Source organism: Canis lupus, chromosome 15 (assembly GCF_048164855.1).
Source record: "Canis lupus baileyi chromosome 15, mCanLup2.hap1, whole genome shotgun sequence".
Taxonomy (NCBI): Eukaryota; Metazoa; Chordata; class Mammalia; order Carnivora; family Canidae; genus Canis; species Canis lupus.
Genome location: NC_132852.1, coordinates 1,305,108 through 1,332,080, shown reverse-complemented (window position 1 = coordinate 1,332,080; position 26,973 = coordinate 1,305,108). Strand labels below are relative to the sequence as shown.

At 48.1% G+C, this 26,973-nt stretch overlaps 1 protein-coding gene across 1 annotated transcript in view; it reads left to right on the top strand.

Annotated features, from left to right (window-relative positions):
• Nucleotides 1-26,973, top strand: part of CSMD1 (CUB and Sushi multiple domains 1) — a 1,871,580-nt gene that overhangs the window by 1,509,508 nt on the left and 335,099 nt on the right. The window contains 5 exon segments of the mRNA XM_072775779.1: nt 5,199-5,337; nt 6,228-6,415; nt 14,954-15,142; nt 23,621-23,737; nt 25,928-26,143. Coding sequence (XP_072631880.1) covers nt 5,199-5,337; nt 6,228-6,415; nt 14,954-15,142; nt 23,621-23,737; nt 25,928-26,143 — 849 coding nt within the window.

The following is a 26,973-nucleotide window of genomic DNA, read 5'->3' as shown; positions in this document are numbered from 1 at the left end:
GGTGGGTGCAGCAGAAGGACCATGTTACCCCTGATGTCTACTCACATGAAAAATGCTCACGATTATATTCACAGCCTGTCAAAATGTCCCATGCCAACCGAGCTACAAGAAGTTTTTGTGAAAGACGTATCTAAAAAAAAAATAAATTAATTTTAAAAAAAAGACGTATCTTCAGTACAAGAAATACGTTTTTAAACTTTTTTTAAAGAGTAATTTTTAGGTTCATAGCAAAACCGAACCAGAGATGCAGAGATTTCCCCCATGCCCGCTGCCGCCACACAGGCATAGCCTCCCCACTACCCACGTCCCCCCTCAGATGGTCCATTTGTGCTGAGAACCCACAGTGACACACCATTATCACCCCGGACCCACAGTCACACCATAGGCCACTCTTGGCTCTGTCCATTCTGTGGGTTTGCGCACGTGTGATGCCACGTATCCATCCTTGTGGTGTCGCGGCGCGGTCTCCCTGCTAGGCCCCCCCTGTGCTCCCCCGTCCCCCGCTCCCTCAGCACCCAGCCCCTGGCAACCACTGATCTCTCCACTATCTCTACAGCTTGGCCTCTCCAGAATGTCACACAATTACCGTCACCTAGTATGCAGCCTTTTCAGATAGGCCCAAAATCACAAATTTCAATGCAAAGCTAAAGTGCCATCTTCATCTATCAGATGGGCAAAGATTTGGAACATTAATAAGATGTATTTATTGTTGGCAAGGTTGAGGAATCCCTGAGATTTTCTGGCCTTGCTGCTGAGGGTATAAACCTATGGCATCATCGTGTAAATTCACATTAAGGCTCTTAAAATTATTCTCACTTTTTGAGCCATCAGTTGTATTTCCAGTTGTAAGGACATATGCAAGCAACTCTGAAAAGATGCCTTTTTTTTTTTTTCCAAAAATGCTTTTTGCAGTGTTAACTATAACAACCAAAGGCACAGACAATTCAAATTTAAACAACAGAGAATCCATTAGATACATCGTCACACATCCATACCCGGGGTGCATGCGTCGTCAGCAACGATTATAACATCGCATATGGTCGTCATAGACCGTCTCGTGAAAGACCAGATACCATGACCTCCTTGTTGTAATAGGTCACTTTTGAAAATGTATAAATATTTAAATATCTCATGATACTAATGGTTTTAAGAGCCTGAAAAAGAGAATATGCACCAAAATGTTAATCACAGTTATGGGTGATTTTTTTGTTGTTGTTATTATTATTCATGAAAGACACAGAGAGAGGCAGAGAAACAGGCAGAGGGAGAAGCAGGCTCTGTGCAGGGACTCGATCCCAGGACCCCGGAGTCACACCCTGAGCAGAAGGCAGAGGCTCAACCGCCGAGCCACCCGGGCGTCCCTATGGGTGATTTTTCCCCCCATTGTTTACTTTTTGTTTTCTCAGTTGTCTTCAGTCAATAAGGGTTTAGTTTACAATAAGTGAATTTGAAAGAAATACTGTGTCAGGCGCAAGCTAGAGTTGACTCTCCTGTCAAGTAGACTCTCCTGTCTGGAATGATAGACCTAGTGTCAGCACGCAGGCAGTCCGAGCAGAACCGGATCTAACCGTGGAAGAACTAGCTCCCCAGCTAGGCAGCCGGCAGCGAGGAGGAGTGGGCTCCCGCCTCACGACCCCTCCCTCCGCCCCGCTGCCGGAGTCGGCATCGTTACCCTGAGGATCAGGATTCTGGTAAAGCTCCAGAAAGGCGTCCTGGCTTCCACCCTTCCATCAGGCGCTCCGTGTGGCGGACGATGAGCACCACTCGGGGGTAGAAAATTGATAAATTAAAGGACAAGGATATGATAGAAGGATTTCCATCCTTATCTGTTTTTAATCACAGTTTAAATGTACAGCTTTTATTTTATTATTTTTTTAAAGATTTTATTTATTTATTCATGAGAGACACAGAGAGAGGCAGAGACACAGGCAGAGGGAGAAGCAGGCTTCAGTCCCCGATGTGGGACTCGATCCCAGGACCCCAGGGTCATGCCCTGGGCCGAAGGCGGCACTAACCGCTGAGCCACCGGGCTGCCCTAACGCACAGCTTTTAAATACTCTATTGTATCTAGTGCTAAGAAGTAAGTAGGTAATTCCCTTTTCTAAATAAGCAAGCATACACTCATGGGTGCTCCGACGGTGCTAGTACCAGTGCTTGTGTGAACGTGTTTGCTGGTCCTGCTCCACTCAAGCAGGTCACCATTGGCTGTGAAGCAGGAATAATTTAATAGGAAAGAAGCAAAAAAAAAAAAAAAAAAAAGACAAGACAGTGCTTCCTATGGTCTGCTCTCTCCTGGCCATGATTCTCCCTGCCGTGGGCATGCTTCGCTGTAAAAGGCCATATACAGGCCTGCTGCAAGCTGTAGGGCAAGAATGCTCCTCGGCAGCCAGGGGAGAAGGACGGGGCTCTCCTCGGGCAGTGATGTTCCGGATAAAGTCAGATGGAAAGAGAAAGAGTCCTGCTAAATGTGAGCGGACCATTCTCTCGTTATTGGGATGAGACTTTCAGAGAAGTTCAATCAGAACTCAGCCGCGGGCTGTTCACACACAGGACTAGTTAATGGTGAGAGAGATTTAATTTTTAATTTACACATAGTGAGAAACCCCGTCGTTGGGTCCCGGTGAATCTCAGAGAGCGAACGCAGGTACCCTGATGATACAACTAAGCTGATACCCCAATCAGCGTCCCTGCTGAAGAGAAGTAGAAATGCGACTTTCAGAATCGAGTGGATCTAGTTGGTAAAAAAAAAAAAAAAAAAAAAAATCAGATGGGAAATGAAAGATTCAGTAGCACAGACTCATTTAGTTGAAAGACACGGAAGGAACCTCAAGTTCCTTAGAGAATATGCTCATTTATTGTTCTTCTCAAGTATCACTTGTCATCATCAGTTCTATAATTGATCATGAGGTCTAGGCCACACAAGCTGCTCATACGCTGGTTACACTGGAAACGTGTGATACCGATAAAACCGCAAATACTCGAAGGAAACTGTGTGGGAAAGCCTCAGGCCGCACGGCATATGCTGCCCAGAAACCGTGTCAATGGGAAACCTTCCTATTTTGATAACGTGAGACAAGGAGCCTGGGCTAGGAGACAGAGGCCCCGGTATTGCACAAAAAAGACAAAAAAGCAAAGGAACTTATTTTTTATCTTAACACGTTAGAAAAAAATTGGAATGGACATTCATAAAAATCAAATATTTGAAAGAATGTAAGTGTGGATTCTTTTTTTTTAATTTTTTTTTTGTAAGTGTGGATTCTTTGCTTTTATCAAAAAAAATAGACAAAGCTTCTACGAGTCTGATCAGAGAATTAGGAGACAAGACAATTTTAGGAATTTAGCAAAATAGAAGAAAACATGACTACAAAAATAATAATTCAACATAATAATAAAATAATAAGTCATTCTTACTAATAATAACTTCACATAAAGAGCAAAAGGCTAAAAAAAAAAAGAGCGAAAGGCTCACAATAAAGCAATTTCCTAAAAAAATCATGTTTATTTATTGTAGCAGAATTTACTGGATGCAGCACATCGTGGGTATAAATTGGCCTCGGGGTGAGAGATTTATGTCTGTTTATTTGTTCTGCCTCTGGCCTGCCCATGGGTCTCAGTACGGCTCATCGTCACTAAAAACACAAGTTAACTTTGGGGGAAAAAAGGGGCAGCAGAATACATCGTCGAGCCTAGGGCAGCCAATGTTCACGTTCCATGAAATTGGTGGATTCCTAATAAAACAAATTACTCAAAATGACTCAAGTAAAAAGTGCAAAATGTCAATAAACAAAATACCTAAAGAGAGATTTGAAAAAAAAAAAAAAAAAACTGTTTGAAGATTGAACACTGAAAGAGCCCCAAGCCGCAGAGAGGTGACGGGGACGCTCCCGGCAGGTGCAGGGACGGGCTGACCCCACTCACCCCACACAGCCGGAGGTGGCATGGCATCCCCCCGGGTCCCGGCTGCAGACACAGCTGTGGGGCAGCTCGGCCGTGAGTCCCCCGTGGGCCAGGGGGGGCCCCGACGGGCAGGAATCGGCTCCAGACACGGCTGCTTTCTGTCCCCCAGGGCTTGGTGAAGTTGGGGTCGGGGTCAGGGTCGGGGTCGGGCCAGCTCAGAGCAAGTGGAGCTGACGCTTCCCGCAGGTGATGCTCCTTCTTCCTACGGTTCCCCTGTACATCAGCCACCGGGGGCGCCTTACAGGTCCCTCCTCTGATGTTTTACTCCAGCCTCAAAACCTGGGTTGAGATGGAGCACAGTTTTTCAACATTTTAATTCATCGGCAATTTTCCATAAAAGCCATATTTTTCCAAATATTATATATTGTTCTTCTCAAGTATCACTTGTCATCATCAGTTCTATAATTGATCATGAGGTCTAGGCCACACAAGCTGCTCATACGCTGGTTACAGTGAATGTTTTTTTAACTAAGGACATTTTTACATTTTTGGATATTTGTTGATTTACAAATTTGATGGCAAAGACGGCAAAGGACTTTGCAAAGAAAAATGTGAAAAAAAAATATGGGGCTGGACAGAAACATGTTCAATATATGTTATTATTTTAAGACTCCATAGGTCATACAGACGTGCAAAACCCGTTTTTCCTGAGCGGCACGCGCATACCTCCCCGGAAACCCCCCTTTACGATCCTGGGGCATTGGTGAGGGCGGATGCCGGTTAACCCCGTGTCTATCCAGTCTAAAAACTTTGCTTTGTTCCATAATGTTCACCAATGAGCTAGTATGATGTTGGGGCAAGTCATTTTAGTAAAACAAATGTAACGTAAACGGAATAAGCTCAAGACACGTCATAAAAATATCGCATCTGTGTCTCACACACACGGTGTTTCTGTTTTGCTTGCAAAGTGGTTTTGTCTGCTGGCCCGGAGATACTCGAGGAGTTACAAGGACGTATAAAACAGGGGTCTCAATCGGAGGTTCCTCCTGAATTTGTCGCGACGACTGCGTGTGACGGTCCGCGGAAGCCGTTTCTGGCCCGCTCGTGCGTGAGGCTTTCAGACCACGGGCACCGGGCCGCGGGCGGCTGCCAACTGCCCGGCTGCGGGGTGGACGTGCTCCGCTTCCGTGGGTGCAGTTGACGTGGGGTTCGCCCGGCGGGAACCCTGGAGGCAGGTGGCCCGTGGTGGCCGAGCTGTCCCCACGGGGCCGGGGCCCGCTGACCGCCGCGCTCTCTTTCAGCCCCGTGCGGTGGACACCTGACAGCCTCCAGTGGACTCATCCTGCCCCCCGGGTGGCCCGGGTATTACAAAGATTCTTTAAATTGTGAATGGATCATCGAAGCAAAACCGGGACACTCCATCAAAATAACTTTCGACAGGTAAGAAAAAACCCTTGTCTTCCTGAACGTGGGCCGTGTGTGTCCGGGGGTGTCACCGAAACGGATCCTGAATCTTAGAAACGCGACCGCTCGGGTTGGTTCTGCCAGAGGAGCTCACGGAGCAGAATAGGCGTCTGCGTGGTGGCTTTTGTCCTCGAGCTTCGCCGTCCGAGGCCACAGCCGGCGCCAGGGCACGACGGTCCCAGACCATCATTCCTCAGCTCCCGCGACTCTGGGCTCTGTGTCCAGCTCTGGGGTTTGGAGCTGGGCCTAACCTACCCTCTGCTTCTAGTGTCCAGAAACCGTCTACGCCGCTTAAAAAGGCACAGAAAAAAAAAATTTCCCCAGAAAAGTATTTAAAGTCTCCCCATGTATTTTGAATTACTGTCTTGCTTTGAGCGACCGCTCCTCTCCGTGTGCGCATCTCAAGGCGTCCACAGCCGTGGGCAACCGCGGCTCTCGGAGCGGTTGGACGAGCGTCATAATTGTCCACTAATCAGTGTTTCTTAATTGAGCTCTTTTCTTTCTTTCTTTTCCTTCCCGCCTTCCTTCTATCTTTTCTTCATGTCTCCAACACTCATCTAGCTCACGATTTTTTTTATCACTATTATTTGGAGCTAAGGACTGCCACGTTTCGGCCCCGGGGGTGTTACACGGCTGAGCCCTCAGCGTGCTGGAGGGCGCAGGGTGTACTGTGTCTCCTAGAAAACTGCTCCGGGCTTCCACGTCCTACGTGCCCAGTTTCGTGATGTTTCTTAAGTCTGTGTGGGTCCAAATCCCTGATTCCCGGCACTACCCGTGGGGGTGGGGGGCAGCGGATGAGCGGAAGCAGGGGGGAGGCCGGGCTGTTGGCGCCACTGAGCCTTTCTGACCAGGCCGGGCCTCCGCAGGTTTCAGACCGAGGTCAACTACGACACCCTGGAGGTCCGCGACGGCCCGGCCAGCTCGTCGCCGCTCATCGGGGAGTACCACGGCACACAGGCGCCCCAGTTCCTCATCAGCACGGGCCACTTCATGTACCTGCTGTTCACCACCGACAACAGCCGCTCCAGCGTCGGCTTCCTCATCCACTACGAGAGTAAGTCGCCTGGCCCGCGGCCCCAGCCCGTGCCCTCGCGCCACACGGTGTCCTCTCCACCCCATGGGCCCTGGTGGGGGCTTACTTAACACTCCCAAACGTACCTCTTCGTTTATTGTAGAATTTAATGATTCAACAGTAGGTTCCTTCTCTACACGATGTGACGACAAATTTCTACTGTTAGAAATACAGCTCCTGGCCACGAGGCCATCGCCGGGTGCTGGCTCCTGAATGGTGGCCACGGGGAAAGATCCGTCGCCTTTTCTTTTCTTTCTTTCTTTTTAAAAGATTTTATTTATTTATTTATTTATTTATTTATTTATTTATTCATGAGAGACACAGAGAGAGAGAGGCAGAGACCCAGGCAGAGGGAGAAGCAGGCTCCATGCAGGAGCCCTATGTGGGACTCGATCCCGGGACCTCAGGATCACGCCCTGAGCCAGGGGCAAGTGCTCGACCGCTGAGCCACCCGGGCGTCCCTATCCATCTATTTCTTGCTGGAGAAATATGGTTAGGGCCATCGCGGTGCTTGTCTGCTGGTCCAGTGAGCACGTGTCCCCAGGGAGAGGACATGGGACCCAGACCAGAAGGAGTCAAGGCGCAGCTGCACCTCACCGAATGACAGGCAGCCACGTCCCTTAACGAGTGCGAAGGAGAGTGCAAGTGACAGCTGGAAACTCGGGAACAATAGCTGAGCTCCCGCCGTGCAGGGAATCTGGCCCTCGGGTCACAGGGGTCCCCGTTCTGTCTCCATAAATACAAACTTCAGTCTTGGCCTAAGCCTCTGAAAGCAGGAGATCAGGTCGCTACGGTACTTCACGGTTATACATCTGCAGCCATCCTTCTGCAGTACAGGTGACGGGGCCGCCCTGGGACGGCGTTGTGACACCCGCCACCCAGACGTTATTTCCTCTGTTTCAAAACGCTTCACTTTCAGAGTAAAATAAGAGGATGGATGGATCCAGGGTCACACCAGGTCTCAGGGAATAAAACCCTATTTTTCAAGATTTTTATGGTTGTTCTTCACAGTCTTACCCCAAAACAAACAAAATGAAGTTTTAATATTATTAGTATTAGTATACTATTAGTACTAAATACTAATACTAAATATTAATATTAATATTTAATATTATTTAAACACACACACATATATACACATTTTTAATTTATATCTATTTATTTACCTATACCCACAATACAATTTTACAGAGCCTCAAGAATGGGGTCAGACCTAATATGCTGGATGTTTAATCATCTTTTTTTTTCTTTTTCTCTCCTTCCAGTCCAAACATCGCCCCTGGCTACTCTTGTCCACCGTGGTGCAAACCCCACTCAGCCACTCAGATTAATAACCTGTTAACAGATATTTCTGTTTCACCTGCTCATGTGTGGGCTTACATGCAAACAGGCACGTGCATACATGCGCGTGCAAGGCTACGTGTGCGTCTTGAAAAAAAAACAGGTCATGTTACACTTGTTTTCATAGCAAGGGGACTGACTACTCATGATTCACGAAGTTCAAATTGAATTTGGTTAGTTTCACTTTGTAGACGTGCGACATTTATTTCAAAGGAACGTATTTTTTAAACTCAAGATAGAATTAGAGAACCAGGAAGTTTCCTATTTCATTCCTTTTTAACGTCCCTTCAAGTCCTTACTTTTCTTTGGACTAAAGAGACGAGCACATGATAACCATCCGGATTTGCAAATCTAAGCAGGACGCCCAAAGCGCTGTAGTGTCTGTAGTGTCTCACCCCCGTCTCTTGAGTCTGGAACTGCTGGGCCTTTGAACACACAGTCGGACGCAGCTTAAGAGAACCCATATTGTCCGACCCTAAAAATATGAGAAGTTTGACATGCTTTCCTTTCCTGTCTCTCATCTGTATAGTGTACAGTGTTTTCAGTGTTTTGCCTATTTTTATCTTTTTTTTTTTTTTTTTTTTTTTTAGTGTCCTTTAAAGAAATGTGTCCTAAAGCCTAAATGCAGGTCCTAGAGACTGATTGCATTTACTCACCTAGCTCGTTTAAAGAAATGGGTCATTCTTCCTCATTCCCTGTGGAATTCAAAGAATCATAGAAAGTCAGGTCACAGGTTCCCATTTGCCTTGTCATCCTTACTAACAGGACGTCGTATGCACAGAGTTATAACAGGAGTTTTGTGATCTTCAAAGCACGACCACGCGGTCTGAGGATTGTTTCCGTGTCCCTGTGTTTGACAGTAGGCCTGAGCCTCAGGGGCGCGTGCGCGTGGCCTGCCGTGACCTCGCAGGCAGCCACGCTCTTTGCCTCCTTCTGTTGAGGGATCAGTAGGAGAAGATGAAAGTAATCACCCAGATGGCCCCATTAGCAGGGCAGTGGTAACTGTGGGTGTCTGACGCTTGTGATCCCTTGGGGTCTAGGATCCTCCCCCTTCCTGCTTGAAAAGGGGAACACGCTGCGAGCTCTGGAGTCACGGGACAGGAGGGCCCTGGCTGCTGGTTAAGGTGGGTCAGGTCCCCACGGCATCCCGCTGCCAAGGCGCTTAGAGGGGACACGGGGCAGGTGCCAGCGGGGCTTCAGCCCAGGGTGTGACCCCGGGGTCCTGGAATCGGGCCTGCTGCTCCCTCTGCCTGGGTCTCTGTCTCTCTCTGTGTCTCTCACATAAAATCTTAAAGAAAAAAGAAGGGGCAGGGAGCTAAACCCCATGCCGTCTTCTGCCCGGGGAACCCCGAGTGGTCCTTTGAGGAGCCCCCAGCATGCTTGTGAAGGCCTCTGAAGGGAAGGGCGGAAAGTATATTAGGAAAGTATTCCCCGGTAGCACATTGACTGAAGCTTGACTGGTTATTGTCACAATTATTAATCAGTTACTCTGCTTTGGGGGAGAAACAAGGACATGTGCAAAACCACATGAGACGGGGGACACGGCTTAGGTATCAGGAGGTGAGACGGGAAGGTCCTGGGGCTGCGACCCAAGTCTGCGGGCCGGCCCGAGCATGCCTGCCACCTGCCACTGTGCACCGGGTGTTGCTGCTGCTGCTCCTGTGGCTGCAGGGAGCCCGAGGACCCTCAGGATTTCTGGAGCAAAGCCAGACGGGGATCCCTGGTGGGAAACCATCCTGAAGGGGCAGAGGCTCTCACATCACCAGCATTGGTGCTCCCCCGGGGCCCGACGGGAGTGGAGGCCCAGGAGGGCAGCTCAGAGCTGGGGACACCTGGGGTCTGCAGGGGGGTGGCTGGAGGGGACAGGGGGGCTGGACTCAGCTCGGTTGGCCAGAGGGAGAGGAGGTCCCAGATGGGGAGGAGGACGGCAGGGCCCACAGAGGGAGGAGGACGGCTGGGAGCACAGAAGGAGGAGGATGGCAGGGTCCACATGAGAGGGCCAGGTAGAGGCACATCCTCCAGGCAGGTGGGCAGGGAGGTGGGCCGGGGGCACCTGCATATGGAAGAACGAAGAGCAGTTAGTGCTCCAGAGTGAACAGCAGGAGGAGAAACCAGAGGCAGACACATTTCCCACCCCATGAAGTCCTGACCCTCCAGTAGGCTTTGCAGAGATGTGTTCAGAAGCCAGGATGGATGTGGGGAGAACAATCGCAGTTGCACAAAATTGGGTCCCTGTGACCCAGATGATTTATATCAAATTATTTATGCCTTTTATAATGAATAATATGTCTCATCCCCCTTTCTTATTTTGTCATAAATGTTTCGACACCATAAACCTTCCCTGGTAACTTTTAAAAACCTTCCTTGGCAACTTAAAAAAAAAAAAAAAAAACTTAAAAAAAAAGTTATTCGCGATCCCACTTGATGCCCTAACATACAGCTTTGCAGAAACAGCCGCACTCTATTCAAGGCTGACGTAGGTGTGCAGAGCTGCCGTAAGGTACTGGGAGCTACCGTAAACAGCACTAATTTCCACTCTTTTTTGAGTCGTAAGGCAGGACTGACGTCGTTTCTTCAAGGTTTTCCTAAGAGCTTACCTAGAGGTGTGGTTGGGCTGGGTGCTCAGTCTCAGCAATCACAGACCTTATAAGTACAGTGTCCAACTCCAGTCTGTCCTTTTATTACTTCATGAGGAATGCGATGCAGCCCTTCTCCATCATAGTCACTGTAGCAGCCCCCACAGAATAATCGCATCCTCGCTGTGTCTGTTTGTAGGGCTTTGAGCCACCCCTTTAAGAAGCATGATGTTATAGAAAACTGGAAAATTAATGGATGTCTCAGGTAATGGGTGCTTTCCATTTAATTTTAGGGCATTTTTTGCAAATACTTTCAGAAGAATGTTTTAAAAAATATTTCAAGCAACAAGCAGACCTCGCCTCGTGTCTACATAATTTATACATCGTGCAATTTCTTAAAATTGTGAAAGGCAAAAAAGTATGTTTTCCAGGGTGTATGTGTGTGTGTGTGTGTGTGCAGATTAGTTTCTGAAATTTAATGACTTTTCTTAATATCAGAATGAAAAACTGAGCGGGATGTAATGGATATAGGTGCCATGCAGATGGAAAATTGGACACATTGTGGTCACGGGTGTACAGACACAGAAGACCAGGGAGAGGGGCACTGGGTAGCCAAGTCGGTTGAGCGTCTGCCTTCAGCTCAGGTCATGATCTCAGGGTCCTGGGACCCAGTCCCTCGTCCCTGCTCAGCTTCTCCGTGTCCCTCTGCCCCTCTCCTGCCTCATGCACACACTCTCTCTCAGACAAATGAATAAAATCCTAAATAAGAAGGAGAGGGAGAAAGCAGACTAAGGCTTAGATGTGGATCTGTGAATAATTTACCATGGCCAGTTGAGTTAATTTCTTGGCTTATTTCCTCCTCTGTAAAATGGGATTGTCACTGTTATTTCAAACCCACCTTTGGGGGATACTCAGAATATCCATCCCCTTCTTGGTCTAGAACTTGTATAAAAACAGAGAGGTAAGCAGAATTTTACTTCTATCAACGTATGTCAATACAATCTGCATATGGGTAGCTTCAAAGTCATCAACTTCTTTGATTCATGGACAGATTTGTTCCATCACTCATGTGACAGGCCAGGGGACAAGGAGCGTATTTATGTCACCCGTGTCAAAACGTGCATCGTCGCCTTAAGTTTCAAGGAGGAAACAGTTGGGACAGGATCAACTAGTATTCAGAGTCTCAACAAAATCTACCGATGCCAGTTTGTATTATGAGAGCTGGCTGCAGAAAACGCTCGAAACCGTGCTCTAGAACATTCCTCCTTCAAAGTACAGTGGCTTCCTGTCCTCACAGAGTCGCTTGTCCTTGGAAGGGTCTCGTCCTATGGGGCCACACGGCCTACGTTGTGCTGTGTTCTCCCTGCATGTGGTGTGTTTCAGGTGAACTGGCCATCAACTCACTTCTAATCCTACCACTCAACAGTCATCCTGCCTGTATATCCATTCAGATGCATTTTAATGCAAAGGGCAATGACTGCACACTTCACAACCTCGTGCTTTTGTCCATTATTTTGTAAAAATAAATGAACAAACGGATGGATGAATGAATAAATAATGGAGTAATTTTATGGCTTCAACAACGTATTTACCTTTTAGTTCACTTTTACATGTAAGAAATTCCACATTTGTGTTATCTTTTTCTTTCTTTCTTTCTTTCTTTCTTTCTTTCTTTCTTTCTTTCTTTCTTTCTTTCTTTCTTTCTTCTTTCTTTCTTTCTTTTTATTTATTCTTATTTTTATTTTTATTTATTTACTTATTTATTTATTGTTTATTTATTTTTGCGCATTTGTGTTTTCTATGCTTTGGTTTCCTCTGATTTTTTTTTCCTTCCCTACAAATTTTTTGCGGGGAAACGTTTACAATTTACAAATTTTGTTATGAATGTTATTCATTGATATACTATTCTCTCATCGCCTAAAATGATAATTCTTATCATTTTTGTCTGCTGCAGTAAGTAGATTGCTGTTTAGTGACCATTGGAAACCATTTGACAAAGTAGAACAAAATACTTAACTGGTTTGTCAGGCACCTGGGGACCACCCCATTTCTTAGGCAAAGCTTCCTTGGAGGGCATTCTTGTGTTACTCTTGTCACTACAAAATCTATCAGCCAGCAGCATGTACCCATTATGTGCAGGGCGTGCACTATACATGATCTCTAAAGTGTCATGGGAGAGGTTGCAAACATTGCCTTAGGGTACGAATGTGTGTGGAGGAAGAAACAGCTGCAGAGGAGTGATGGGTTTGGGGACTAGTGATGCCCACCTTCCTTGTGGCAGATCCGACCTCGTGCGGGAATGGAAAGCGTGCCTGTATTTGCCTCCACGCTTGGCAAGAAGTCATGACAGTTACATCCTGGTCTCTAGGCAGTAGGCACTTTTTTTTTTTTTTTTTTTTTTTTTTTTTTAAGGAAATTAGCTAAAGTGTTTAAGAAAAATTTCTTGGGAAAAAATGGTGATATATATATATTTTTTTCACATTGCTTTTTATCTTCATTGTTTTATTTATTTTTTTCCTTTGGAAACCTTCACTGTGGTAGAGTCTTCCATTTTTTACCCAGTATAGCCAGACTTTGAAGATAAGCGCACAGATTTGCAAAGGGCAACATCTGCTTATTTTGAAAACAATGAAACCAACTGCCGGTTCAGGGTGTTTCCCCAAATGACCTCAGTTCCAATAATTGGATAGAAGGACTTAGCACTTACTGAAAGTTCACGGTCGCATTCATTATGGGACAGGACCCAAATGAGACCAGCGAGGGGAAGAGACACAAAGGCGGAATCTGGAGAAGAGCTTCCTGCCTGCAGATTCTGGTTGTGAAGGAGTCGTGAATGGTGTCACCTCCTCCTAGCCACGACGTGTGACAGCATGCACAGTCCTGATAACCCGGGAAGCTCATGGAGTATTCGTGTCCAGAGACTTGATTGGTGTTTCACGACAGAGGCATCACTAATGGAGTCGTTGACCACGTGGTTGAGCTCGGTCTCCAGCAGACCCTTCCTTGTAGGGTAACCTGAAGTCCCGTTAGCCCAGGGTCACACCGTGAACAACAAAGACACTCTGAGCACTCAAGAAACCCAGTAGGTTTACGTGTGACCTCTTAGGAGCTGGACTTCTCTGGGAAAGCGCATTCTTCACTACCTTTTTTTTTTTTTTTTTTTCCAGTAGTGGCTTAGCTGTCCTGCCTATGGAATCTCTTTTGTTATAATAATGAAGAAATATTGTCACTTAGTGTTTATTTTAAAAAGTCACCCCTTAGTTGTATATCCTGCATTTGACTTAATGGGAGAGGGTATGAGGTAAGGTACATCACTCAAACTTTGGTGAAATCTATGCAATGATCAAAAGTGTTATCCCAGAGATCTAACTAAGATCTTTGGGGACTAAGCAGTCTGAATATTGGTAATGATTTCAGATTTTTGACTAATAGCCCAAGTCATAATTGGTTGTTCTGAGCCTTATTGAGAGAGTTGTGTATAGCTATGGCTAAGTCTTTTTTATATTTCTTTGTTTTTTTTAATTTATTTTTTATTGGTGTCTTATTTGCCAACATATAGCATAACATCCAGTGCTCATCCCATCAAGTGCCCCCCTCAGGGCCCGTTACCCAGTCACCCCCACCACCCGCCCACCTCCCCTTCCACCACCCCTCGTTCGTTTCCCAGACTTAGGAGTCTCTCATGTTCTGTTTCCCTCCCTGATATTTCCCACTCATTTTTCCTCCTTTCCCCTATAATTGCTTTCACTATTTCTTATATTCCCAAAGGAATGAGACCATATAATGTTTGTCCTTCTCCGATTGACTTATTTCACTCAGCATCATACCCTCCAGGTCCATCCACGTATTTCTTTGAATACATAAACATCACCATGACATCTTCTTCTCCTATTCCGACTTTCCTTATCTCTCCAAATGTATATTCTAAAAATAAAGAGAAATCTCAGAGACAGAGAAAAGAAACTCTTATAATGACATGATCATAATTACTTGACTTTTTATAGCACTATACTTTTTAGCATCTTTTAGCATAGGCTAATTGTAGCCATCCCGAAAGTGGCTGACTTAAGAGCAAATTCGAAAAAAAAAAAAAATGCATGGATGTATAGAATGCAATTTTAGAAAATCAAATCCAGCGCAGTTTTAACTTGCATTATATGTGTACAGACTTGGGCGCATGTGTGCATGTCTATGAAAGTTGAAGTGTGAGTGCCAAAATCCATCTGGAACATAAAATGTAATGAGAAGGGAGAGTGGAGGGCTAGAGATAAAAAGCAGGAAAATACAGGCTTCATTTAATACAGTTCATTGGTTTTCAGACTCTTAAGAGAAGTAAAATTCACATATCAAGGCATTATTCAAGTTTGTACTGATTACATGTCATCTGGTAAATAGTTAACAATGTACATCTCTCTACAGAAAAACAGATACGTGAAAACGTATTGGGTTTTGTTTTGTTTTACATTAAAGGATTGTTGGATTCACTTGAATAAATTCCCAGGTCGGATAATATCTCAGAATATTTTATATGTATATGGGACAAATAATTTTTCTATAAACCGGAAGAGTTCCCTATGTAATGTACTTTTTTCTGCGCATGCAGGTGTGACTCTAGAGTCGGATTCCTGCCTTGACCCAGGAATCCCTGTGAATGGCCATCGACATGGCAGCAATTTCGGCATCAGGTCTACGGTGACTTTCAGCTGTGACCCAGGCTACACACTCAGTGATGATGAGCCCCTTATCTGTGAGAGGAACCACCAGTGGAACCATGCATTGCCCAGCTGTGATGGTAGGTGGAGGTCCACGAAGCAGGAAATCATAAGGAAATGTAGAGATGTGGAAATAGACAAACTCTCTGGGTGGTATATGTTGTATTTTACAGGGCAGTAGGATATGAAAAGTTGTACACCTTAAAAATATGTCCATCTAATGCTTGAAGTTTACCTAGCACATTTTTCTATGAGGTGGAGCCTCTGTTTAGAATGCAACATGAATAAACTACGGGCCAGCCTTCAACTTTGTCCCCAGACACGGAAACTTCCAGAGCTTAGTTATGCACACGCTCTTCCACTTGGCATTCGTTGAAAATAGCACGTGAAGCAGGGTAGTGAGTATGCGTGTTCTACGTCGTCAGACCTGGCTTTCCTCCGAACCAGGTCCCAGCATCCAGCAACTGCCTGGAGGTCTGAGCTCCCACCTCTGGTGGACCGCTCTCCCTGGAGGACGGGGAAATACTTTCTCAGGAGATCCCCGAGTGGCTTCTTGGTTCTATCAGCCACTGCCCCTGCCCCGTCCAGATTGGCCTTGGAGGTCTCAAAGCAAACACCATTCTTGATGATCACGTGACTCTACCTCTCAACCTGACACTATGCAGCGTATAGTCACTATGACCAGAGACACATATATGTTGCTCGTGTCCATTTGCAAACTAAGTGAGGGATTTGTCCTTTGGCCATGAATATAACCATACTATAAAATTGTTTCCATGAAAAAAATAACATTTTCCCAATAATATTTTTTCAACAATGTTATAATGTGGTTGTTATTTATGGCTTACAGAGAACCCCAAGATTAATTTATCTATAGAAAACGTCACATTTAATAGCAAACTGCTATAAAAATCCCATGAAAGTCAAGAACAGAACAACTTTCTCAGTATCAAAAAATATTACTTTATGTTATGCAGAAGGTCGTTTTTTAAATATTTTATTTAAACTCAACTTGCCATAAATAAATAAATAAATAAATAAATAAATAAATAAATTCAATTTGCCAACATAGAGTATAACACCCAGTGCTCATCTCATCATGTTATGTGGAAGATGCTGACTCATGCAATAATTTAAGAAAATGATATAAATTATAAATATTATAAAGAGAGGACAGTCGGTTTTGGGCAGTGCTAGTAGAGCCTACATTCAGGATAAACCTAAATCAGTGGATTTCCACAAAGGATACGGCATATTAGAAGTATAATATCTATATACACAAAAACTTTCAGGAATACATCTAATAGGAGATAATGCAGGCTTATCTTTTTTTTCTGTTTGAGGCTTATCTTAAAAGAATTTCAAAGTTCATGATAGAATATAAAATAATATCCTAATAAATGGGAATACTTAGTACATTTCTAGATGGAGGGAATGAAATTTAAATATACAAATTTTCTACAAATAGAGTTTTAATTTCAATAGTCTAAAAATAATTTATATTTTGAATATCAAGTCATAAACATGTTAAAAATTGATCTGGAAGACGAGGGCCTCTGAATAGAAATAAATATTTTTAAGAATGATAAGAAACAAATCTATATGGGATCAAAGCATCCCCAAAATTACCTTTAATTAAAATAACATGAAGTCGGTGCAAAAACTCTCAGATTGAAAAAAAAAAAAAAAAAAAACAACTCTCAGATTGGTGATGTCACGTAGGGATTCCAGTAACAAACCAGCGCCTGTGCAGGAGCCTAATTTGTCAAAGTTATTCCAGATCCGTGGGGAGGGATGACTTGATTCATAAATGATGTTGGTCCACTTGGATATTTGGACACAATCAATGGAAAACAGTGACAGATGTCACTAGATGCAGATTAAAAGTTCTATGATTTAAGAAGCCAGAGGTAAAGTGTCCGCCTGCAGAAGATAATTGCTCAGCCTAAATGACACGATAAATGACTCTAAATCATATTATCGTACAGATGGATAGAGGGGAACAGCGACACACACGAGACACCGGATCCATGGGGAGGACACACGCGGGCTAGTCCAGAGGGAGACGAGGTCCGTCGGCACTTTGGGGTGTGTCCCCTCGGACGCGGACCCGGGAAAGGCACATAAAACAGAGGAATTCCTCTCTCCTGCTGGGTTTACCAAAAAGTAGGAAGGTCTGTGGGATCACAAAGCTGCCTGTCTGTTCTGCGCTGTGGCTGCACCTTGAGAGGATGCACTCGTTTTGGAGGAAAGAGATAGCGAGTCACAGGACAATGCGGGGTCATGTGCGAGCATTTGCGTGTATGTAGCGATAGGCACGTTCCCAGTATTTTGTAAAACATGACTGAGAACCGTCTTTCTACCACGGAGACCCCAATACTCTCCCGTGCGGAGACTGGCAGGCCGTAGGGAGGGGAAACGGAGACTTTCCATTTTTATCTCTACATTTTTCTGGCCTTAGGTGAATTTTTATCGTCATGTTTTATTTTCATAATTGGAACTCTGATAATGAGAAAAATATGTAAAACTTACCCACCTGGTTAAATAAACAGTGTCAGAAGGATACTAGCTTCTGGACTCATTAAGATTTTGTAAAATCTGAGAATATCCTAAATAGTATGCAAAAATACTTAACTTTATTTGTAGAGTTCTTTATTGGCAATAATTGTAACGGGGACACTGAGTGTGATAAGGGTCCATCCCTCCAAGTCCTTAGCTGTTATTCATGCATAACTGAACATCAATCAAAAATATTGATGAAATCACTTAATCCAAAATTTGCAGCAGGTTAATCATAGAAGTGATTTTATTGGGAGAGTTACCTGACAAGCAAACACATGACTTTACTGGGCGCCGCTGTGCAAGTTTAATATCGTGTTTTTATTTGGGGGCTAAAGCTGAGAATGGAGTTCGGAAGTGGAGCCTAGAGAAGCTGCTCCCTGGTTTCCATCCTCGTGTGGGGTGGCTCGGGCGAGCGGCTGCTACCGCAGGGCCTCTCACGTTCTGCTGACTTTTCCGGCGGAGCTGGGAAGACTGAAAGGCTGCGGGCTCTGATGGTGATCTGAACTCGGTGATCAAGCGCCTGTTCATTATAGGAAAGTACACGACAGCCGTCCAGTTAACCGGGCTGGATCTGGCAAAGAAAACTGACGTAGGCGAGCGAGACCTGCCCTGACCCGGCTGAGACCTGGGGTTCCCACTGGAAACGGAGCCTTCTCCAGAGACAGCAGGGTCCTGGCCTGTACCCCTGATTCAGTGGTGCTCGGACGACTCCCGCCACTTCGCTCATGGGATGGTCCCGTATCTGACCCAGGCCGACAGCCGGGGCCGCCTCCTCCGTCCACGTCTTGCCCTCCTCGTCCCGAGGCAAAGCCAGGCAGGACTTGGCCCCTGAGTGTCCCTGCGCCCTGCACTGCCCTGCGCCCCTGCCCCAGGACCCGGAGACGCTGCACCTGGAATCACGCCAGGCCACTAGCATTATTGACCTTTTAAACACCCGTTTCTCCGGGTACGTGGGTCAGTCGCGGTCAGTCGCGGGCGGCTCCCCACAGCCCTCTGCAGTCTGCCGCAGCCCGTGGGGCTGCCGTGACCCGGTGCCAGCGCTAGGCGTACTTCTCACCGTTCCGGATGATGGCCGTTGAGGTTGGAGGGACCTCATGATGACTTGTCGTGAGACCCGTCCTAGGCTGCAGACGACGTGTCGTCTCACGGTGGAAGGGCCAAGGGCGCTGCGCGGGCCCCGTTTAGAAGAGCAGGAATCAGCCCTGAGGAGCTGCTCGCGGCACAGAGGCCCACCTCCCGGCACCATCGCGGGGGGCATCAGGGATGCAGCATGAGTTTTGGGGGGACCCCAACTTTCCAGTCGTGGCCTATGCCTCAACATCCACCTCATCATTCAATACAGTCTCCTCAGATGCATTTGAAGGTCATGGGGACAGGAGTTGAAGGACTCACGTCAAATAGAGCCCTCGAGCTGGGAGTCCCGCGATGAGTAGAATAACCCAAAGCGGCCAACCTGCGAAGAGGCGCCTGGGGAGCGGGAAGGAGCCCACAGGCATGACGGCACGTTCCGCACATTCCCGCGGGTCGGTGAAGTAGGGTGAGTGGAAAATGAGCACCATGCTCAGGAGGAAATGATCTGGAGAAAGGACGTGGGGTTAGATGGAGAAGGGCCTCCGGTTCTCTGCAAGGAACTGACACAGGAACGACAGCATGTGTCTGACATTTTCTGTAGAAAATAAAGCACATTAGATTCATTCATTTTGCCTCTTTTATCTTGTCCCAACTTAAAATTCACACACGTTTGAAATTTAACACTTGTAGGGGAATTTGTGACATAAGCTGTTTGCTTTGCTTTGGCTTCGCTGTTTCAGATAATAATGAATTTACGATAAAAGGCTATTAATAAATGTGCAAACATAGGGAGATGTTAGAGTTTGATAGAAGAGTTGTTTTTGCTGCATTTTCAAATCTTAAGCAATCCCTCTCTCTTTTTTTTAAATTAATTAATTTATTTTTTTCTTAAGCAATTTCTTAAACCCCCTGGGTTTTTATTGTGACAAATGAACATCAGTAGGATATTTAAACCTTTAAAAATGCATAGCTAAAAAAAATTTTAAAAAAATAAATAAATAAATAAAAATAAAATTGCATAGCTATGGGAATGGAAGAAGAAATACAAATTAATTATAATATTTTATATCACCATGACAAAAAAAAAAAACAAATTTTATCAGTATCTCTCCCAGCTCCGTAGCATCGCTTTATTTTTAGTATTCATGCCTTAGCAAATTCAAGTTTTAAAGAAATCATGTGAACATTCAAGTAAACTGTCGCCTTTATATTTGGTGAAAGACGAGTACGAGGAAAAAAATCCTTGTAAATATTTCATTCAATAAATATCTCGTTGTTGACCCTTTCCACAAGCATACTTTGGAAGACGACTATATTTGCAGCCACACAGTGGAGGAGTTTATCCTCTAGCAGCCTAGAGACCCGAAAGACCGATTTTTACTTATTTTTCAAATCAGCCGGTGAAATAGTGTCTTATTAGGCACAGGAAGAGCGCTTGAGAACGGAGAGGGGGCAAAGATCGTAGTTACAGTTTGGAAACTTGGAAGTCTCGGGAGGCAGATTTCGAGATGCGCCTTGAAGGACGGGGTCGAGAGGAAGGACGAGTCCAGGAGGGTGAGAGGAAGGCCCGGGACTGGGGGCAGGAAGTCAGTCGCTGCGGATGGACGCAAGGTCCCGGCTCGTGCACAGGCCTGTGTGCTAGTCCTGCGGCACGGACCCGATTCCACCGGCGGGATTCAACCCGGGGGCACCACGGCCCACGGGGCCCGGAGCTTCCTGTGACGAAAAGCCGAGGACCAGGGCAGGGCTTGGAATGCAGGCTGCGCTCACGGAGCAGCTCTCAGCCATCCTCCCCTCTATTGGTAGGGATTTTTTTCCATGTAAAATGTATTTAGGGGAACAAAAGTATCAGTAAATACGGATGCATGAACGAGGGAAGGGATAAAATCAGCGACTCTGTAGGACGTGGAGCGTCCATGGATAAACGGAAATAGGATGTGACCCCGTTAGGTTTTTGCGTTAAGCAGGACTTTAGTAGTGCCTTAAAGCAAACTAGGAAAATGGAGAAAAAGAAAAGACAAACGCCTCAGGCAGGATGCTGCGGGCTCCCACCGTTAACCTGCTCGTGGGAGAGGCAGGAGGACGGGGCCGGAGCGTAAGTCGGGGTGGAGACCTGCAGCTCCGGGACGGAGGCACCTGAGGGCCGGGAGGGCCTCGATGAAGACAGGGCCACCCAGCAGGCCGCGTCCGGCAGGGGCGGGGGGGCAGCGTGACTCACCTGTGCCTTTGAGGTCCGTCAGCGTCAGCGTCATCGTGGGAGCTGGCGCCCTGGGAACCCCAGAAGGCCTCCAGGAGAGCGCGGCCTCCTGGCCCCGACGCCCCCAGCGCTGTCACCCCCGGAACAATACCCACTTCTCCTGCACGCGGGGCTACACGAGTGGCCAACGTGGGAGCCAGGCCTTGGGGCTGCGGAGCCGCCGCCTGCACCTGGAGCATCGCAGGCCCGTGGCCGGGGTCCGGCAGGAGAGGCCGAGGACGGGTGCCAGGGGGACATCGCCTGCGGGGCCTGTGGGCTCAGGCTGCGGCGCGCCCCTGTCCCTGTATGTGTCCTGGGGGCCCATGTCCTGGGGGCCCACGTCCTGGGGGCCCATGTCCTGGGGGCCGGGCGAGTGGCCATTGGGCACCCCAGCAGCCGCCCGGACCCCCCTCACCTGCACCACCTGCAAGTTCTGAGAACGGGCCACAACTCCCAGCCCAGGACGGGTCGTGCTCAGGAGCCTCACAGATCACGTGCCTCTCCCCAGCCCATAAACTGGGGACAGGGGCCGTGGTCGGGCAGCTCAGCGTTGGGGCCCCGGGAACCGGAGGCCTGGCAGGGCTGCAGCAGGTGCCGCAGGAGGCAGACAAGGATGGGGCCCGGATGAGTGGGCGGCCCGAGCAGGGGCCCCGGGACCGCGGCCCTGCACCTGCCCGTCCTCTGCCCAGACGCCTCCCGGTGGTGTCTCTGGCCCTCGGCGCGGAGTAATTCGAGGAGCCGTGACCCTAAGGACAGCAGACCTAAGAGTTTGCCGTGGTTTTGGTAGCCACCCAGATGGGACCCCACGGGTAGGACACCGACGATTGTCGCTCACATCACACGCAGGCGTGTCCGCGGTTCCTCAGAGGGGCTCGCTCGTGTCTGTGTGGACGTGGTCAGTGACCCCGGGGGCAGGAAAAGCGAAGTCAGGCCTCCTCCCTTACTGTCTGCCCTCTTCCAGCTCGGGCCAGGGCCCCGGGCCGTGCTTCGCGCGCATCAAACTCCTTTCCCTAAAAATAGGAGAAAAAGCAGCACGCTGTGCGGGTGACGCTGCTCCTCGGGCCGTGAGCCTTGGGGACCTGGCCGAGGTCGCTACTGGCGGGAGGCCCTGCTCTGGGCAGGTCCCTGCGGGCATCCGGCGCCCCTCCCGGCCGCAAGCGCCCGTCCCAGGTGCTCCCCAACCCCACGCAGCTCGGAGGCATCCTATTCTTTCCTTGTTTCTTGGCCTCAGCGGCGTGCCTCGCCCTCCAGCATCACGTGCAGTCTGCTCTTCTCACGACTGGGGGCACGTGGCCTCTTCAGCCGGAACGGCGACTCCGCGAGGACGAGGAGCTTGGTCTGTCCGCGCGTCATGTCTAGCGCCGAGGGCAGCGTCCGTCGGATAAGTGAATTCCCGATGTTACAGCAATAGCACCACCCTCATAATGAGACGTAGAGTCCGGGTAATTTGAAGATGTGAAAAATCTTAACGTTGTTAAAATATCCTGGAACTCACTGTTTTGCTGATTTTTTTTTTTTGGTATGACTCTTCCCGTTCGGTCGGCACAAAGAGATCATCCGTTCCCTAAAACCCCAGATGACTGAGCACGAGGGGAAGTATCTCATCTTTCAACCGAATTAGCCGAGTGTTCTGCAAATATTCCTCACGGAACCGGCTTTCGTGACGGTTCGGGACGTGCGTATTAGTAAGAAAGGTTATTCAGGTGTGAGCCGCCGAGGGATGCGCTCACCTCGGCCAAGGGGGAAGCGGGGATGCGCGTGTGCACACAGGCCGTGCTTCACAGACGACGCAGCCCGTGTGACCTGCGCCCCCCGACGTCTCCACTTCCCGCTCGAGATCCTCTGTGACTTTTCCTCCTACTTCACAGCTGAGTCTGCAAGACACACCGAGCGGGCCAGGCTGCGTTGATGAGGATTGAATCCCTCTGAGGAGCTGCCCGGATCAGCAGCTGCAAAACATGCAAACCTGCCCCGCTTCTGACGCCACAACCGTGTTAAGTCAGTGTCGTCTACACCAACAGCTCCAGCAGGACGTGTGTGGGTGGGTGTGCGGAGGGACGGGGCACAGGTTTGTTATATGGAGTTGCCCGGCCTCGTGCTGGAGGCTCTAAGCCCCAGGACCTGCGCTGCACAAGCTGGGAGAGGGGAGCCGACCGGGTAAGATCGAGTCTGAGGGCTGAGGGCCTGGGCCCAGAAAGAGCCCGTGTTTCAGCTCAAGGGTCGTCAGGCAAGGAGAGCTCCAGCTCCTTTGGGGACCGTTCAGCCTTTTTTGTTCGAGTCAAGCCTTCAACTGATTGGGCAAGGCCCACCCACCCCGGGGAGAGCCGAGCGCTCGCACAACCTCGTGCAGGGGCGGCCTCACAGAAATGCCTGGGAACCCACGGACCCGTTACGTCGCCACCGACCCCCCTGCCCCAGCTTACCTGGCGTTCCTACCTGACTCGGGGTTATTCCTCTAGGTCTTCTACTGTTTACAACACCTTCCGAGGGCATTGAAATCACAAGTAAAATAAAGTTTCAGCTTCGTTTTAGTCTCATAGACGTGGTTTTTGGTACTCTTTCCGTCCTTGTGCAAAGTTAATGCCCCTTTAAAGGTATTTTATAGTTGTAATGATTATGGAGATCTGATACTAGAGTAATCATTTTCCTTATTATTTTGTTTTTTATTTTTTTTCCTTATTATTTTAAGCCCTTTGTGGAGGTTACATCCACGGGAAGAGCGGGACAGTCCTTTCTCCTGGGTTTCCGGATTTTTACCCCAACTCTCTAAACTGTACGTGGACCATCGAGGTGTCTCATGGAAAAGGTAAGATACGACATGGACTTTACACGTGCAGGAAAACTAACGAGGTGCAGACACGAGAACAGAGCAAATAAGTATCCACACGTGAACAAATGGATAACTAATTTCTTCACATTTATCTGGATTTTGATGTCTTATATTACCTTAGAAGAAAAATGACCCAGAGTGATTGATGCTACTGTAAAAGTAGATTCCGTTTTACTTTCTATCAGGTAACTTGTATTCGTGCAGGTGAACGTATGCTTGGAAAGTAGGTGTGACGGTAAAGAAAAGAGGCACAGGAAATAAAACACAAATACCAGTTAAATCAAAGGGAGTAAGAAATTATCTAGACTTCTTTTTCTATGATGATAAATCTAGGATAATTTTATTAATTTGTTTATTTATTTTTAAATATTTATTTATTCATAGACAGAGACAGAGAGAGGCAGAGACACAGGCAGAGGGAGAAGCAGGCTCCATGCAGGGAGCCTAATGCGGGACTCGATCCCGGGACCCCAGGGTCACGCCCTGGGCTGACGGCAGGTGCTAAACGGCTGAGCCACCCGGGCTGCCCTGATAACATTCTTTAAATATTCTATTTATTTATTTGAGAGCAAGAGAGTGTGAGCATAAGCAGGGGGAGGGAGAGGGAGAAGCAGGCTCCCCGCTGAGCAGGGACCCCGATGCGGGACTCTCCCCCAGGACCGGGATCATGACCTGAGCCCAAGGCAGACGCTCAACCCACTGAGCCACCCGGGTGCCCCCGGGGTAACATCCTGTCCTTGTGCTGTGTTCTAACTCTACTCAGTATTATTGTACATAATAAATCATTGATCTTCATAAAATCCACTGATGACTGGCGGAGATTTCATTATCTTCATTTTACAGATAAATATACTGAAGGCCAGGAAAATTTGTGATTTGTGTACAAAATGTAGTTATAAATCCTGAATTTAGGACTGTACCCCGGTCTCCCTTGTAGGACCAATCTTGTCATTTTTAAGGAGATTGTATGAAATATTAATCGCACAGATACCAGGGAGACATTGTCTTCACACTTTAAATTTGAATACAACTTGGTATTAAATTGACATATTTGATTTTATAGCCTGTATTACGTCATGCTGACATGTATTTTGATTGCATGTTAAGAATTTCCTTGGGGGAAAAAAAAGAGGCGCCCGGGTGGCTCAGTGTTTGAGCGTCTGCCTGAAGCCCAGGGCGTGACCCCGGGATCCCGGGATCGAGTCCCGCGTCGGGCTCCCTGCATGGAGCCTGCTTCTCCCTCTGCCTGGGTCTCTCTGCCTCTCTCTCTGTATCTCTCATGAATAAATAAATAAAATCTTTAAAAAAATTTAAAAAAAAAAGAATTTCCTTGGGGTGCCTGGGTGGCTCAGTCAGTTAAGCATCTCACTCTTGATTCTGGGTCAGGTCAGGATCTCAGGGTGTTGGGATCGAGCCCCACGTCAGGCTCCGTGCTGGGTGTGGAGTCTGTTGAAAACTCTCTCTCTCCTCTTAAAAAAATTAAAAAAAAAAAAAAAAAAAAAAGAATTTCCTTGAAGGAAATTGAGAATAAGCAAGAAACAAATTGTGAGTGACCAAGAAATTGTCATCATAAAAACTAGTATTTTTATGTAAAAGGAGCTGTCTGTAGGCATTTTACTGCTTTTGCTCTGGGATCCAGGAATCCATTAGTAGTCGGTGTGGTTTATGTGTAAGGGGAACGTAAAACCAGGATTTCCAAGAATTCTTCCCTCGGCTGTACACGTTTATATGCCAGAGCTCCAAAGTAAGGTTTCGTCCAGGACACGCGTCAAATGGAAATGCAAACCTCACGCAGCCCTTTATTCCTCTCGGGCGAATGCCTTCCCAGCGACCTTCCCGGGACGCGTCCTCGCCCGTCCGTGTCTGATGCGGTTCCCCACGCGGTTCCCGCACCCCCGTGTCTAGCCTCCGCCTGCACCCGCACGCTCGTGCACTTTGACCCCTCTGACTACTCCTATTTCTTTCCACTACTTATACCCTTTCCTTTCTAGATACGCTCTTTCTATTCATTCTCTGCATCTTCCTTTGAAACTTCAAAGTGAAGTTTGCAGATAACGATCACATTTTGATTCAAGAGTCCGGGGTCTCTAAGCCCGGGAGACACCCTCCCCCCCATCCACCCGCCCCCGCCGTTGCCTGACGTCTGCCCACCCTCGTGCCCCCCAGGAGTTCAGATGACCTTTCACACCTTCCACCTCGAGAGCTCCCACGACTACCTGCTGATCACGGAGGACGGCAGCTTCACGGAGCCCGTGGCCAGGCTCACCGGCTCGGTCCTGCCGCACACCATCAAGGCGGGCTTGTTCGGGAACTTCACGGCCCAGCTTCGGTTCATATCGGACTTTTCCATCTCCTACGAGGGCTTCAACATCACCTTTTCAGGTACGTCGCGCCCTCCTGTCACTGGTCTCCGGGGGCAGGGGTGGGACCGTGTGCGTGAGCGTGGGGGCGGGCGTGTGCGCGTGTGCACGTGTGTGGTTACAGGTGAGCGCCCGAGCCGGGCAGGCCCTGGCCAACCTGGAAGAAGGACGCGAGGACATCGTCGATAACGTATCACCACGTTCTCCCGAAAAGCCCTTTGCGCTCGCTTCTCATCAAGCCCTTCAAAACCTCCGGGCGAAGGGGCCTCCCCAGGAGACGGGGCCAGGATAAGCCGCCATCTGAGCGTCCGGGCCCTGCCCTCCAGCCGAGGCCGGCTCGCCTCGAGGACCACATGCTCAGTGAGCAAGACTAGAGGACGGTGGGCACGCGCCTGAGGGTGAGCGTCTGTTTGCTTTATTTAATGCTTCGCACACAGGCGAAGCCGCCCCGCAAGCCCTGTCACGTGTTTGCTGATGATCTGCACCCAGTCCTCGCCCAGGGTCCCTGCTGCCTCACGCAGACGGCGTCCTAGGGATGGGGCCGTGTCCTGAGAGACAAGCGGGGTCCCATGCGCTGAACAACAGGGCAAGCCCGCCATCGGCTTGATGGCATGAGCCGCGGTCGGCGAGGAGCTGCTGGGCGGGCCGGAGCCAACGCACATGCGGCCCCGCGCCCCAGAGGGCCTCCTGTCTGCGGCTCCGGCTGCGGCTCCGCGGCTGCAAGCAGCTGCATCAGTGCACCTTCGTGCTTAGGAAGCCTGGGGACGGCGACTGTCCTTCCTCCTCCTCTAAGCCCGGAGCTGATGCTGCTCCCTAAGGTCGTCCCGAGCCCCACTGTCGCCCGTGATGTCT